At 34.0% G+C, this 14,249-nt stretch overlaps 1 protein-coding gene across 1 annotated transcript; it reads right to left on the bottom strand.

The window, feature by feature from the left end:
- Positions 1-1,591: 1,591 nt before the first annotated feature.
- LOC117328429 (uncharacterized protein YqhO-like) lies at positions 1,592-13,648 on the bottom strand. Its single transcript, XM_033885957.1, has 14 exons — positions 13,594-13,648; positions 12,918-13,060; positions 11,890-12,040; positions 9,840-9,982; positions 8,670-8,805; positions 7,903-8,004; positions 7,075-7,205; positions 6,842-6,927; positions 6,398-6,473; positions 6,126-6,191; positions 5,535-5,630; positions 4,799-4,957; positions 3,922-4,017; positions 1,592-3,112 (listed from the first exon to the last, which is right to left on the bottom strand). The coding sequence occupies exons 1-14, from the start codon at positions 13,646-13,648 to the stop codon at positions 3,050-3,052; spliced, it is 1,503 nt and encodes a 500-aa protein (XP_033741848.1). The 3' UTR covers positions 1,592-3,049.
- Between the last annotated feature and the right edge of the window lie 601 nt (positions 13,649-14,249).

Raw genomic sequence — 14,249 nt, 5'->3', positions numbered from 1 at the left:
TTAACATGTCAGCACACTATGTACTATTGGAAAATATAGCCCCTGACTTTGTACAGTACATGTAAATAGTGAAATGAGCAAAACTGCGGTTAACAGTATTACGGTTTTTACCCTAAAAGTTATACCAAAATATAGCGCAAAACCGTTTATCTTCATAAACAGTGCTAGTACACATCTGAAACTTTAAAGTCACCTCAAAGCGTATACTAGAAATGTGTAGCAAACACAAATACCAACATGTTTTCTCGACAAACATGTCCAGTGTGATCAGAGACAAGGATCCGCAATAGAAACGATCATCGAAACGAGGTGTATTGGGGGTGTAGTTACTAAAATGAAGCTGTCATTAATTAAAAACTCACAGAAAGTACGTGAAATGTCATCTGCATATAGGTAAAATACACACAACTGCACAGGAAATGTTAAAAGTTCGCGATGTTTCTAATTTAAGGTCCACGCGCGAATGTTTACATCGGAAAGGTGCGTTCTATGCAGGCCTCAGACCACAATTAATTTCCCTCTTTGTTATACAAAAGAAAAATCGAAATTAAAATATTTCAGAAGTTTGCAAAAAATCTGGCTTTCACATCACGTGTAGAACTATTCAAGCTGAACATACAGTGAGCTGGAAAGTACCTCATGACCGGCATTTAACAAAGTTATTTTTATTTAAGTGTAACCACCCTACTATATTGTAGGAAAATCCGAAAAATCACAAAATATTACTACTCAAGCCTTATAACTCCCCGTGTCCTGCCTCACAAACAAACATGGAAATGGTGTCAAAATAAAATTCTGCCACTAGATTACATATTGCACTATAAATCTATGCTAAAATTATGTCCATATCTGTAGCAGCTAAGTCAGGAAAAAATATTTAGCAACAGTCCTGAAATTTCAATATGTACTACATTCGTGTACAACGACCCGGAAGTATTATTGTGGTCTGAGGCCTAATATTGATGTAGGGGAAGTAATTCCTAATTAGTCCAATAGCCTTGGATAAAGGACAACTCGGTTTTTATTTAAATGGGCTACTAAAAACCAGAAAAGTGTAAACAGGCAGGAGAAGAAACATGTCACAATGAAGCAGAATCACTTTTATTTTTTTTAAACTCTATACTGCACTTCTCATGAGAACATTTCGATTTCAGTTCATGGATATAAAGTCCGTCAATCTTCGTTTTAATATCTAGTAGGATCGTAACTCGACTATACTAGTTCTGCGTGGGCACGTCACTTACAAGACATATACAAGACAATTTGATTAAAATAGAAGGTTTTCACAGGAGAGCGACAGAGTGAGACTGAAGAAACTAAAACTACCAACGCTGGCCTTAAGGAGATTGATCTATACAAAATAGCAAGTCAAATTTATTATAAGGATTGTTTAACTGCCATATCACTCTGAAATGATGCATCCGATCTCCACAGCTGTAGAGGACACACAAAAAGAATATATCATAAATGAGCACCTTTCATATTATAAAAAACTCTTTTTCGATCAGAACAGTAACAATTTTGATGGAACTGCCAGAACATGTAGTGTCAGCAATACACATTAATTCCTTTAAAAATAATTTTGACATCATTGAAAAAATCAAGAGCTTTATTTCAATTATGAAAATACAATCAGAACATAGAGAACAAAACACATGCAACCGGATAAAGTATGTAATATATTGATTTATTATGTATCTATTGTGAGTATGGAATAAAGGACTAAAAAACCAGAAAGTCCTGAATCAGAAAAAGTCCTGAATCAGAAAAACACATACCTTAAAACTGGTGTAGGGGAAGCTATTCCTTATTACCTAGTTTAGTGCTGATGTAGGGGAAGTAATTCCTTATTATCTAGTTTAACGTAGGGGAAGTAATTCCTAATTACCTAGTTTAACGTAGGGGAAGTAATTCCTTATTACCTAGTTTAATGCTGATGTAGGGGAAGTAATTCCTAATTACCTAGTTTAATGATGATGTAGGGGAAGTAATTCCTAATTACCTGGTTCAATACTGATGTAGGGGAAGTAATTCCTAATTACCTAATTCAATACTGATATAAGGGAAGTAATTCCTAAATAACTAGTTAAACTCTGATGAAGGTGAAGTAAATACAATGACTTTGCATACAGAATACATTTGTACTTGTTCTATTTTCCTTGTGATAGTCCTACCGGTGTAAACATTCCCTTTGTTCTTGAATGTCATATTGATCTGGTCTGACGGCACTCACAATATATTGTGAATAATCATGATATATACTATAACAGGTATATTGTTTTTCTCATAGTTCAATCAAATATAAAAAAAAATGTTTCAACATTCCTTCTTAAAATACACGGTTAAAGAATTAAAATTTTTAATGAAAAACACGGGATTGTACATGAACAAATGAAAATACATAATTATCTGTCTTTACGTCACATCAACCAAAATATATTGTTAAGCATTTCAGTTATAGGCTGATAATATCAACAGGACAATGGCAAAATTAACGAAGCGCTCTAGCCAATTGAAAGCAGTTCAATGCGTATATCTATCACTAGCGATTTTTAAAAAAAAAGACACACTCATACACTTTGATAAACAGCGTCTACCCGGAATTTTTTTACTGTGAGCCTGTTAGGAGCTCCTCCATATTGTAACGCATCAAAAGAGTGCGTAATATAATAAAATTGTCCATACAAATATCAATATTTGATGTAAATTAACATTACGAAAATACAAAATACAAACTGTCCGTCTAGTTTTTCAAAAGCAAAATGTGTATTTAGTATTTTTTTTCGCAACTACGGTGTGCTTCATAACACAAGAGACACGTCGAAAGAACAATATGAACTTACTAATATAGGGATATCTATGTTATTCGATATAACTTGATCTTAAAGTACTGTTATTTGGAATTCCTGGTGACTGTAAAAGGTTTCTGTTCTGCATTTCTATCATGTTTTAAAGGATTTCCAAAAATCGATAGATATCACATGAAAAGGTTATATTTGATATCAGTCTATTTTGTTTACATGTTTTATTTTTGTAGGAATGTTCCAGCTTATTTCTCGATTTCCTTCGCTGCATACATTTTTAGAAAATCAATAGTTGTGGTTCTTCCTTGCTGAAAAGATAAAAAGAAAATCCATTAAAACTGTATGTTAATTTTGGAAGCTATACAGAGGGGTATGTGCTTTACACAAATGATATTATACCATATTTTGTATTTTATGACATTGTCAACTGCTCTCAACTCCTGCGCGATACTGCGTTCACCACATCAGTATGTATGAATTCAAGTTCGTAAATTTACGCGACGAAAACAATTTTTGTAATTTTTTTTTTTTTTTTTTTCTTATTTTTTTCTCACACCACTATTTTTTCGGATACTTAGATTGGGCTCCACACACATTCCTTTATTTGGAATTACATGAGTCAGCATTAAAAGTCAAACCTGATTGGTCATTAGTGCCTAAATCTTCATCAGAAAGAAAATCACTGTCGTCATCCTTATAATTTTTATTAGTACATTTGAAAAAAATAATTTAAGTGATTGTTTTAAAAAACGAAAATCTCCCTCCCAACTGAGTTATTGAAAAATCTTCAAATATATTTTTTTTAATTGCCTGTGCGTATGCTGCTCACCTTTGCTTTTTATATGTGTAATTTTGAGCTGTATGTTCATTTTAATAGAGAATGCTAAGGTCATCCACAAAGTGAGCCAAAATATCCTATTGAATGAACTTCACTATAATAATGTTTTTTACATAGCTTGGAAGAGACGAATGGATATACATGTACATAAATTAAAAAAATAAAAAAAAAAATAATATATGTGCACTTTACCTTGTACTAAGACTATCATATACTCATTATAAATTATCTTCCTAACGATAGTTTATACACTGCAATATCGTTATCGAAATAACTTACATCCAACAAAAAGATGATGTCTTCTTCTTCAAGGTCGAAATCCGCAGTCTCAATGTGACCCGTGTTTATACCAACAGTACGGCCAAGGTCATCATACTGTAATATATTATCATCAAACTGTATTACAAGGTCATCATAATGTAATATAATATCATCATACTGTAATACAAGGTCATCATAGCGTAGTTTAGGTCATCATGATACTGTACTATAAATTCATGATACTGAAATACAGTGTCATCACACTGCATTACAAGGTCATCATGATATACTACAAAGCCATCATACTATAATTCAAGGTTATCAGATATTAATACAACGCTATCAGCAATGGTTGGATCTCAATCACCTCCTTCACATGATCAAATACGAACATAGGCTGTACAAAACATATTACTTTTAATTTAAAAAGGTTTTATAAGCAGACAATAATATACATTCATACTTACGTTATCCATGAAGGACGATGTTGTAAATGTATACTCAGCATCAAGCGGATAGAGATACTATGAACTAATTATGTTACCTTAAAATAGTTTTGTGTTCAATAGTCTTCAACAGTTATAATCAATTCTGTTAATCAATCTAAATATATTCTGTAAGTTACGCCCACTGACTTTGTTGTACATGTTGTTATTATGCCGACGATTAATACAAACGTCTCAAAAAATATTCAAACCACAGGGGGCTGCATTCCTCACTTTCACGAATACAACATAATTTATAGAAATTTAGATCATATGATCACCTATTTTAGATTTTTATAGTTTTGAAGTCTTACAGAACTTCGTGTATATTTTGATTTAAAATTAAGAAAGGCATCGTGATAATATAATAAACTTATTGTTTGAAATTGTTTTAATAAGAAACGTTGTACCTCCATGTGTAGTCGTTTGAGGTTTAGGAGCACAGTGCCAAGTATTGTGGAAGCGTATGACACGATGCCTGTGACGTCCTGACGTTTGTATCCCAGGTATCTCTGATTGACAGCCAGACCTCTCCCTTCTATATATTGTATTATTTCCTGGAACGTCACCTGGTTAGGATTTGGTATAGTAAACTAATTGTAACGATATGTTAACGTTATATTTCTGAAAATCGAAGCATCGAATGTACATACTATGAGACAGGTTTAAACAGTACAAAGTGGATTAGACATGGACATGTTTCAAATGATCCTTAAATTCAGTAAATCCTTAAGCTTGAATATTTCCACGAGAAAGCATCAAAAGAAAAAATGAAGTGACGAAACTTGGGTTAAACAATTGTCATGATATTAATAACGATAAATAATAAGGAAGGGTAGAGTTATTATATGACATCTGCTGAATAAGCTTATAACATTTAAGATTTTTGAGAATTTTTACTGTGCAATTCACCCATTTTCAAAATGGCTACCCTGGAGAAAATTTGAGCTGAAGGACCCAACTGTTGTTTTTTTTGGAATAGGTGTTATATTAGACCCTGAACTTTTGTTATAAACCATAATTGTCATATTGAATTCAAGAATTTGAATGAAATACTCCAAAACGTTAACACTAACGTTTATGGGAAAATAATTGGTTGGTTGGTCTCTATAATTAATAGAAATGATACAATAATGTAAAACATACCAGTCCATTTCCATTTCCGTCTAGCCGTTTGAATACGGCATTGGATCCACCAAGGTCACCAAACAGTGTATGTCTGTCCTCTTCAGAAATGTGATCCTGTCCACAAATAAATAGGTGTTATTTAGGTTAGCGATTAGGTACGTTCATGTTTTTCTGTTCTTGATTATCGTTTTCCTATCATAGTTTGACAATCGTTTCTAAAGATGCTTCAAGAGTTAAATGATAAACATATTCTTAAAATCGTGTCAATATAAAAATAAAATATTAATTCATCAACCAAAATCTAATATTCAAGGAATTCACTGCTTCTTATAAATAAAAAAGGGCACCCACAATGAAAAAAAAACATTAATAGTACCCTAAGAATTAAAACATATTAGAGCCTGATTAAATGCCTTTTAAATTTTTAAAATAAATGTTTTTATGTTTTGTTTTGTTTTGTTTTGTTTTTTTGTGTGTGTGTGTGTGTGTGTGTGTGTGTGTGTGTGTGTGTGTGAATTTTTTTACATTTTTAAACGTTGTGCTTTAGGATGACAATCGTTCGTCTACATTAAAGGCCTGTATTTACATAACTGTCTGTCTTTTACTTACGTATATGTTTTGAAATTCCTGGTCGTTGATCTTTCCATCTAGGTCTGCTTCGTATTTATCCAAAAGCTTTAACGAAAAAGAAATAGCTTGACGAGTCTAAACATGTCTAAAGTTACAATGATTACTTTGACGATTTTGTGTAAATTAAGGGTTGAAGTGTAACCAATTATAAGGTATTACGATAAACCTAACTGAGTATGTAAATTAATTGTTGTTTGAGAATGATTCGTGTTTTGTTGTGCCAAAAGTGTGTATCTCGTTTCAAACCTTACAGGAAAAAAACGACTGACAGCTGCAGAAATCCGTTTTCGGTCTCTGGATTTCGCAATCAGTTCTGTTCTTCTCTTCCTATTGCAACAAAACAAGCATTTTGAATTCGCAACCATTATTTACAAAATATCACATTGATAATATACCATATAATGTTTTTCTTTTTACATAAAATTCTGTATAAAGTATTTATCGGGAGTTTATGTTTGAACGTCCTTTTTAATGATACATACTCAACCATTATATTCATACAGATATACATCATTGTAATCATATTCTAAATACTTCTCATTCTTTCTTCTAAAGAGAATGACAAACCGCTCCTTAAAACGTAAACATATCTTACATGATCTGGACAAAATCACTTTTGAGTGATGTTTTTGTACCTATGAATAACAACAGATAACCTAAAGGTAAAATTAAACATAACGATTTAACAAGAATACCTGTTGAGTGTAGAATTCGATCGTGAAAGAACAGGCGTTCGTTTCTCAAGGTAAAATCTGAAGTTGTCGGCTTCAGCCTCGGAGTACTGGAACGACACAGTCAATTTACAACCTTAAATGATAGTTTTGAAAGTTATTGAAGCACAATTGAAAGAACTCGCGTATTTTTAAGTCAAACACGTATAATCGATGTTATACGAAAAATACAGTGTAGGCTTCAACGCCAAACTAACCACCAAAAAGCCCAAAGTTTTGTCGGACCGCTCTCCAAACCTGCATGCTTTACTCAGCATAGCGGGGAGTTGGTCAAGGTCATGCATCCTTCGGACAAAAGCATCTTTTGGCTTCATAGACAGCCACCAGCCTGTGGAAGAGATACACGTTAAAGGCTGATTGTAAGTACTGTTTGCCTGAATGTTCAGACGATTCTTACTTTATTGTCACCTTTCAAAGGATTTGGTTGCTATTTGTTTTGTAACTTTTCTCCGAAATAGTCATTTGAATGTCATGAACAAAATAAAACGTTCTCAATTTTGTGAGTATCATATATAAATATGTCCTCATATCTACAGATGTAGTATTGTGATGTGTTGCTGGAGATCGCATTTATCTTTATATGTCCTCATATCTACAGATGTAGTATTGTGATGTGTTGCTGGAGATCGCATTTATCTTTATATGTTCCCATATATACAGGTAGTATTGTGATATGATGCAAGCTTAATTAGGGGCTGACTTTGAGTTTGTATTCTTAGTCAACGGAAACATTACGTCTTAACTTCATTTTACAATATAAAATATATCAATGAAAAAAACATTAACATCGCTGCTTCATCAGAACTAAACAGAATGAGACATAAGAGAGATGGCTCGCAGTAGAAATAGGACATATCTGAGTCGTTGTACTAAATTGTGTGCTGAAATAATACATTATAAGGAGAGGGCTGGTTTAGGTATTTGCATATCGCCAAAGATTTATTGGGTGTTGTTTTCTAACATCTTTGAAAAACGTAAAACTTCCTGAACACAAGTGAGATGTGCTATGCGGTATAATTACCAACCATCGAAACAATGTATCGGGTAGTTACACAGAACTCCTCCGTCAATGTACATGTTGGATGGAGACTGTGGATTGTGGCTGTACTTCACCACTTGGAACATGCCTGTAACATAGTAACACAAAATACATTAAATGACAGATATTCACATTTAACTGACCAAAAAGGGGCATTTAATATCAGTTTTTAGTACCGACTATAAATTCCATAGGTCTCTTAAATCGCCTACTTATGAAATGTGTTTGTTCAAAATAGATTTTAGAAACGGTGATCGATGTTGATTTGTTAAAACAGTGTATGTACTGTTTAGATGGTGAAATTTGTGGGGATTTGTGTTGCTGTTTACTGCAGAATAATTCAATCTTGCTTTTAAAAATCATTTTCACTGCCTTAAACATCTATTTTATCAGTCCATAGCGTAAACAAATGATGACGCCGTTTGAAACGCTGTTTTTCTATGGCTGATCGGCGTAAAAATATCTACGCATTGTGTGCATTGAATCATAAGGATTAATCTAAATTGTTTACACAGCATAGTTGAGTGCAATTTAATGCCCGCGAACTTAATCCAACCGCGAAATGTTAGCCTCAGAAACAGTATACACTATGGATCACCTGATGGTTGAGTAGTTTGTTGGTGGAAGTCTATTTCAATCTAGCAAGTGTCAAAACAGAATAGAACTAAGAACAATCATTAGTTTTAATAAGATCGGACAAAAATCTGGACATACATGTACAGCTTCAAAGAATTTTTTAAGATAACTACGTACCTGGAATAGACATGGACATGCGCACTGCGAGTCTAACAGGCATATCTGGTGTTGTTTTTGGGTGACAGTACTCTTCGGCCATGTTGTTGACATTTGTAACAACAATGCAAAGTTCTTTTCCGTTGAATTCGTAAAGCTGTAGTAAAAACCACCATTCGATAGATCATCATGCTCATTATTGTAGGTACTGAAATGCTTAATGGCTGATTGATAAGTTGTGAGCCACGTATTGAAGGTGGTACTGCAATTATCTGACTATATGGGCCATGTAACCAAGGACTAGTCTCAATTGGCTATAAAGACGAGGTAGCACTATAAAATAAACAAGAAAAGCGACTTTTACAAAATGGACAAAATCGGATAGGTTGGGGTTAGAATGAAAGAGTCTGCAATTGCCATGGCTGCCATGTATGATTGTGGCTTTAAATGAATTGAGCATCCACTCTATTCACTTGACCGCGCTCTATCAGACTTACAACTACATGTATTTTCAAATCTTGAAAACAACTATTTTAGCCACCGGAACCCTAAACCTAACCCTTACTCTAACATGCAGTGGATGGCTTTCTAAACAGCCAAGAAAAGGAGTTCTATAAATGTGGCATTGAGGCCCTTAAACACCGCTGGTAAATTGCATAGATACTGAAGAGGAATAATACAATATGTCCGACAAAATTGAAATCCTTGAATGTGAGGCTCACAACATATCAATCAGCCCTCGTATGTTTATGTCTTTTACTACCTTAATTATAAAAGTGATAGAGATTGGTCACTAAAACAAAACATATGTCTATCCCTGGTTGTTAATTGTTAGGAATTTCTTAAAGGATATGAGGATAAGATGGACAGACAAGTAATAATTTGTCAACAGACATCTTCATCGTGTTAAACATTAAGGCAGACGTAAAATACACACATGCACACGTCTGGAACACTATTCTGATGCATTGTCTTTTCGTTAGTAAGTATGTGATCGGACTTATCATGCGTGACGTATTGGTCAGTACGACCTGTCACCTTCAAACGACCAGTAAAGGAGATGATCTCTGTGATGTGGTATATGTTCACTATAATTGTCACTAGTTTACAAAAAATGTATAGGAATACAGTTTTTACTAAAGTTATAGGGTTTAATTATGAAGTTTATTGAGCCACGACCTTGACACATACTTGTTTAAACGTGATATCATCACTTCCAGTTTTTTCCCTGAACCTCTCACCAAGCCAATTGTTTAATCGTGATGCAGGACTTAATCCGTAACCGAAGACGAACCTCGGTATGAATGTAAACAACCTCCAGACAAACGATCCGTCTGAAAAGGAAATTCAGTAGATTTTATTATCAAAACAGTCTAGTCAGTATTAATGCGGCACATAGTCCTCGTTTAAAGGGGCATTCCTTCGTTCGGACAGAAACATGCATAATTTCTATAGATGAAATTTGTATCCGAACGATGATTATATGAGTGTTTGTGGCTTAATGAAATTAACGCCGAAATATACAGGGAAAAGGCTTAATGTTGACAAATACCTTTAAATGCCAAATAGTCTTTGTGTTAATTAGTGATACTTCGGATCAGATTAAGAATTTTTAGGACTTAATACTCGAAGAACTTTGGTTTGTCTTGAGATTAAATTTTCGTATTAATGTATAGATTATAACTTTTTCTGTTTGGAAAAAATACATATTTTCAAGGAAGTTTAGTTTTGACAACCCAAAACATTAAAAAAATATATGGCCATTTACACAAGATGGATATTATGTTTCTTACATACTATTCATTCAAATTAAGGTATATGGTATATTTCATTCTGCAAAAGTTTTAAATCGTATGTGAACCGCCACTTCACACTGGCTTTGATTTACTGGCATACTCGCAGCATATTGACAATACATTTGAAATTGATTGTCATACAAAGCGACTGCTAAATTATTGTCACAGTAACAGTATGACTGTGTACTCTCAGGCTTTTTTGAGTTAGGACAATGTGATCACTCATAATGGTGTTTTGACGATATTGAAAACAGTCATAATAATGTGATCACTCATAAATGGTTTTATGTTGATAATACTGACATAGTAACCAACTATGTGAATGAATTTTTTTTTTTTTCATAAGCATTCCGAATTAACACATTTTTATATAGTACCTTATTATTAAATAGCTAATAACTTTTGAAGATGTATTATTCAAATTCAAAGTTAAATCGAAATCAAAGAAATACATCCATTTTATTTCCTTTCATTTAAATATTTATCAGATTTGTTGAGGCGGTTATGGTGTATTATTGTAAAATGAAATCTGCAGGCGTGATCTAATGTCCCTATCACTGGGCTGCTGGTGTGAAATAATGAAGCTGTTAAGGGACTGTTGGTGAAAATTAATGAACCTCTCATTGGGATGCTGGTGTAAAATAATAACCCTGTCACTGGGCTCTTGGTGTGAACTTATGACCTTGTCACTGGGCTGCTGATGTGAACTAATGAACCTCTCACTGGGCTGCCGGTGTAAACGTATGACCCTGTTAATAGGCAGCTACTGAGAACTAATGACCCTGTCACAGGATTGCTGGTGTAAACGTATGGTCGTCTCTTTGCTGATGTGAACTAATGGCCCTGTCACAAGGCTGTTGGTGTCAACCTATATACCTCTCGCTTGGCTTCCGGTGTAAACTAATGAACTTGTCATCGGGCTGCTTGTATGAACTAATGAACCTGTCACTGGGCTGCTGGTGTAAACTAATGAGCTTCTCATCGGGCTGCTTGTGTGAACTAGTGATCCAATGACCTTGTCACTGGGCTACTGATTTGAACTAATGAACCTCTCACTTGGCTGTAAAATAATGGCCCCGCCACTGGGCTGCTTGTGTTTACTAATGCCCCTGTCACTGGGCTTCGGGTGTAAGCTAATTACCTTGTCATTGGTGCAAAATAATAACGCGGTGATTTCGAATTAATAGAAATTCAATAGATATATATTACTAAATAGATAATACTATTGTTCGCCCAGTATTGACAGTTCTAGTTGTTAACACTTGATTCATCGTGAAAATGAAACAAAATGTTATATACACTACAGAGGTTATGCATAAAGAAGTACAACCAGGAATGAACACACAATTTTGTTGTCTTATGTTTTGAACTTTTTCAATTTTTAACTTTTTTTTATCTGAATTTTTAAATTTTCAATGTATTTCTAAAATCATAAAAATACAAACCTAGCATGAAATTCTTGGACATATCATTCCTCATAAATATCTCGACGTCGTGTGAGTTGTACCCGACCGACATGAGCGCGGCCGTTAGAGCGCCAGCACTTGTCCCAGCAAAGCGTTTGATTTGTGGAAACATGCCACAGTCCTCTAGGGCCTGTAAGGGGAGCTCATCAGTGATTTATTACAGAAAATACCAAATAAAGACATGCAGTTGTGGCACTGTAAAAAGTTATCGTCGGATTAAAATTCAACATTCAAAGTTTGATAACATTGTTCCTCGCCAGCAAACATTTCCTAACCGTAGACTTGCATCACTGCAGACTTCTCCTAATAACAATTCAGGATGAAATACTTCTAAATATTTACCTGATATAATCTAGGTTTCTTTATAATCCGAATTTGTTGTTACATACATTGTAAACCGACCACCCCTTCATACTGATCGAAATGGCCATGTAGGTAATCGCCCCTTCTTTATAATAGTAATTAAAACTTCCAAATACCGATCCTCTTAAACCGAATACTGAACCGATTTTGTGTTCAGAAAGGTTAAAATATACCTAAAATTACTTATGTTAACCGGCCTTACCTTGACGAACAATGCAGTTCAGTGCCGATGTCGATAAGTGAAATGATATATTACATACGTTTGAAATCAACATCAGAACATATCAAAAGTTACTTTTTTTATGGTCAGAATTCTAATACTTCATTAAGTTTCATAATATTAACACTGCTTCAAAGATGTAAAAACGTCTTCCGATCAATATCATCCCCGGATTCTGACCGTTCAAAATGGATCACTTTTCCAAATAGACGAATATTCATGTACCGTGCATGACCGGTTAAGAGAGATTCCAATGTAAAGAGAAACCCAATAAAAGATCAATTACCGAGAAAAACAAAACACTTACATATTCCACAAACCGTCTCAGAACGCTTATTGAATTGAATAAATCTAACACTTGATTACGAGTCAAGTTCATTGTCACATTACATGTGTTATTTCTCATTGTTTCGTTAAAACTTACACGAACAGCTCCACAATAAGCCATTCCCTTGCTGCCGCCTCCTTCAAACACAAGGTTTTCAAATGGGTAGACATGTTCCGCTGGATTGATCTGTCTAGCACGAAGTTCTAACTCTGTAGGGGGCGCTGGTGGTGGACCATCAACTGAATACACAACCAAGGATAACATATTCTACTACTGATAATTACCTCTTTGGGTGAGACTTGGGGATCTCAACTATAGGGGAAAGATGATTAAGTTAAACAAACAGGAGCCTAGCCGATTGTGTGGGCGAAACAGAATCACAACGGCTGAGATTGATATATTATTCCGCTATATTGAAAGAAATCTAAGTCTAACATTATGTGTGTGTAATTTGTAATCTTCACTTTACAGCTTAATAATCATACTCAGTTCAGTTCTCCATGTCTCGCTTTTCTTTTAACCTGTTTCTGTGGTTATGCATCTAACATTGAGTTTACATCAAAGCAATACATGTTGGCGTGACATGATTAAATTGGTCAACTGTTGGTCTATTGGAAACTGAAATGTGTTCTTGTTTGGAAAACATTTAAAGTTTATTATTATTGTTTTATCTTATATATGGAATACAGTGTGAATTTGATATATTTCACACTGTCAGTTAATGAGTCATCTTAACAGTATGATCTTAGAGTATCTATATAAAATATTTTACAATCGTCGAAGTCTGTATCTGTCTCCACTACTTGGTGGCTGGCTTTATTCCCCATGTTACGAAATTCTACAACATAAACATGTAAAGGTAAATTTGTGTCAGCATACGTATGTTGATGCTATTTACAAATGTTTACTAAGTTAAGTGAATACAATTGATTTTAGCTATGCATTAGATATGTAAGGATGTGCTCTGTTTGTATAAATGTTAGAATATAACAGGCACCAAATATTAAAAGTGTTACAATGTCATTTATTTAAAATATAAATGACGACATAAAGTTCATCTTTTCTTTTTTGTACTAACTTGTACAAAGATATCTATTACATCAGACGAAAACCAACATTTAGAACCCATTTATACAAAGATGAGAAACAAATAGCGTCATGAGAATAACAATTAAAGCCATCATTTGAAAAAATATACATTACTAATACGAATTGCATCATGAAATAAGCAATGTTATTTATAATAAATATTTATAACGACAAAAGGAGGAAGGGTTGGGTGATGGCTTTTGATGGAAAATATGGGGAAACAGCTAGCTACCAATTACGCACACATGCACTGCAGATTTTCACTGTAAACAAACTGCATGCGCATGCGTTTCTCAATAAAATTTGCTTGTATTAATTTGTCAGTCATAGAAACAATTT

The sequence above is a fragment of the Pecten maximus genome, chromosome 5 (genome assembly GCF_902652985.1).
Source record: "Pecten maximus chromosome 5, xPecMax1.1, whole genome shotgun sequence".
Classification (NCBI taxonomy): Eukaryota; Metazoa; Mollusca; class Bivalvia; order Pectinida; family Pectinidae; genus Pecten; species Pecten maximus.
This window is presented reverse-complemented; position numbering and strand designations above follow the sequence as displayed.

Coding starts and splice junctions, on each gene's coding strand:
- LOC117328429 (XM_033885957.1), bottom strand. CDS start 13,648: ATGGGGAATAAAGCCAGCCACCAAGTAGTGGAGACAGATACAGACTTC. Junction 12,041..12,917: donor CTTATTGTGGAGCTGTTCGT/GTAAGTTTTAAC, acceptor CTCCCCTTACAG/GCCCTAGAGGACTGTGGCAT. Junction 9,983..11,889: donor GTCCAAGAATTTCATGCTAG/GTTTGTATTTTT, acceptor TTTCCTTTTCAG/ACGGATCGTTTGTCTGGAGG.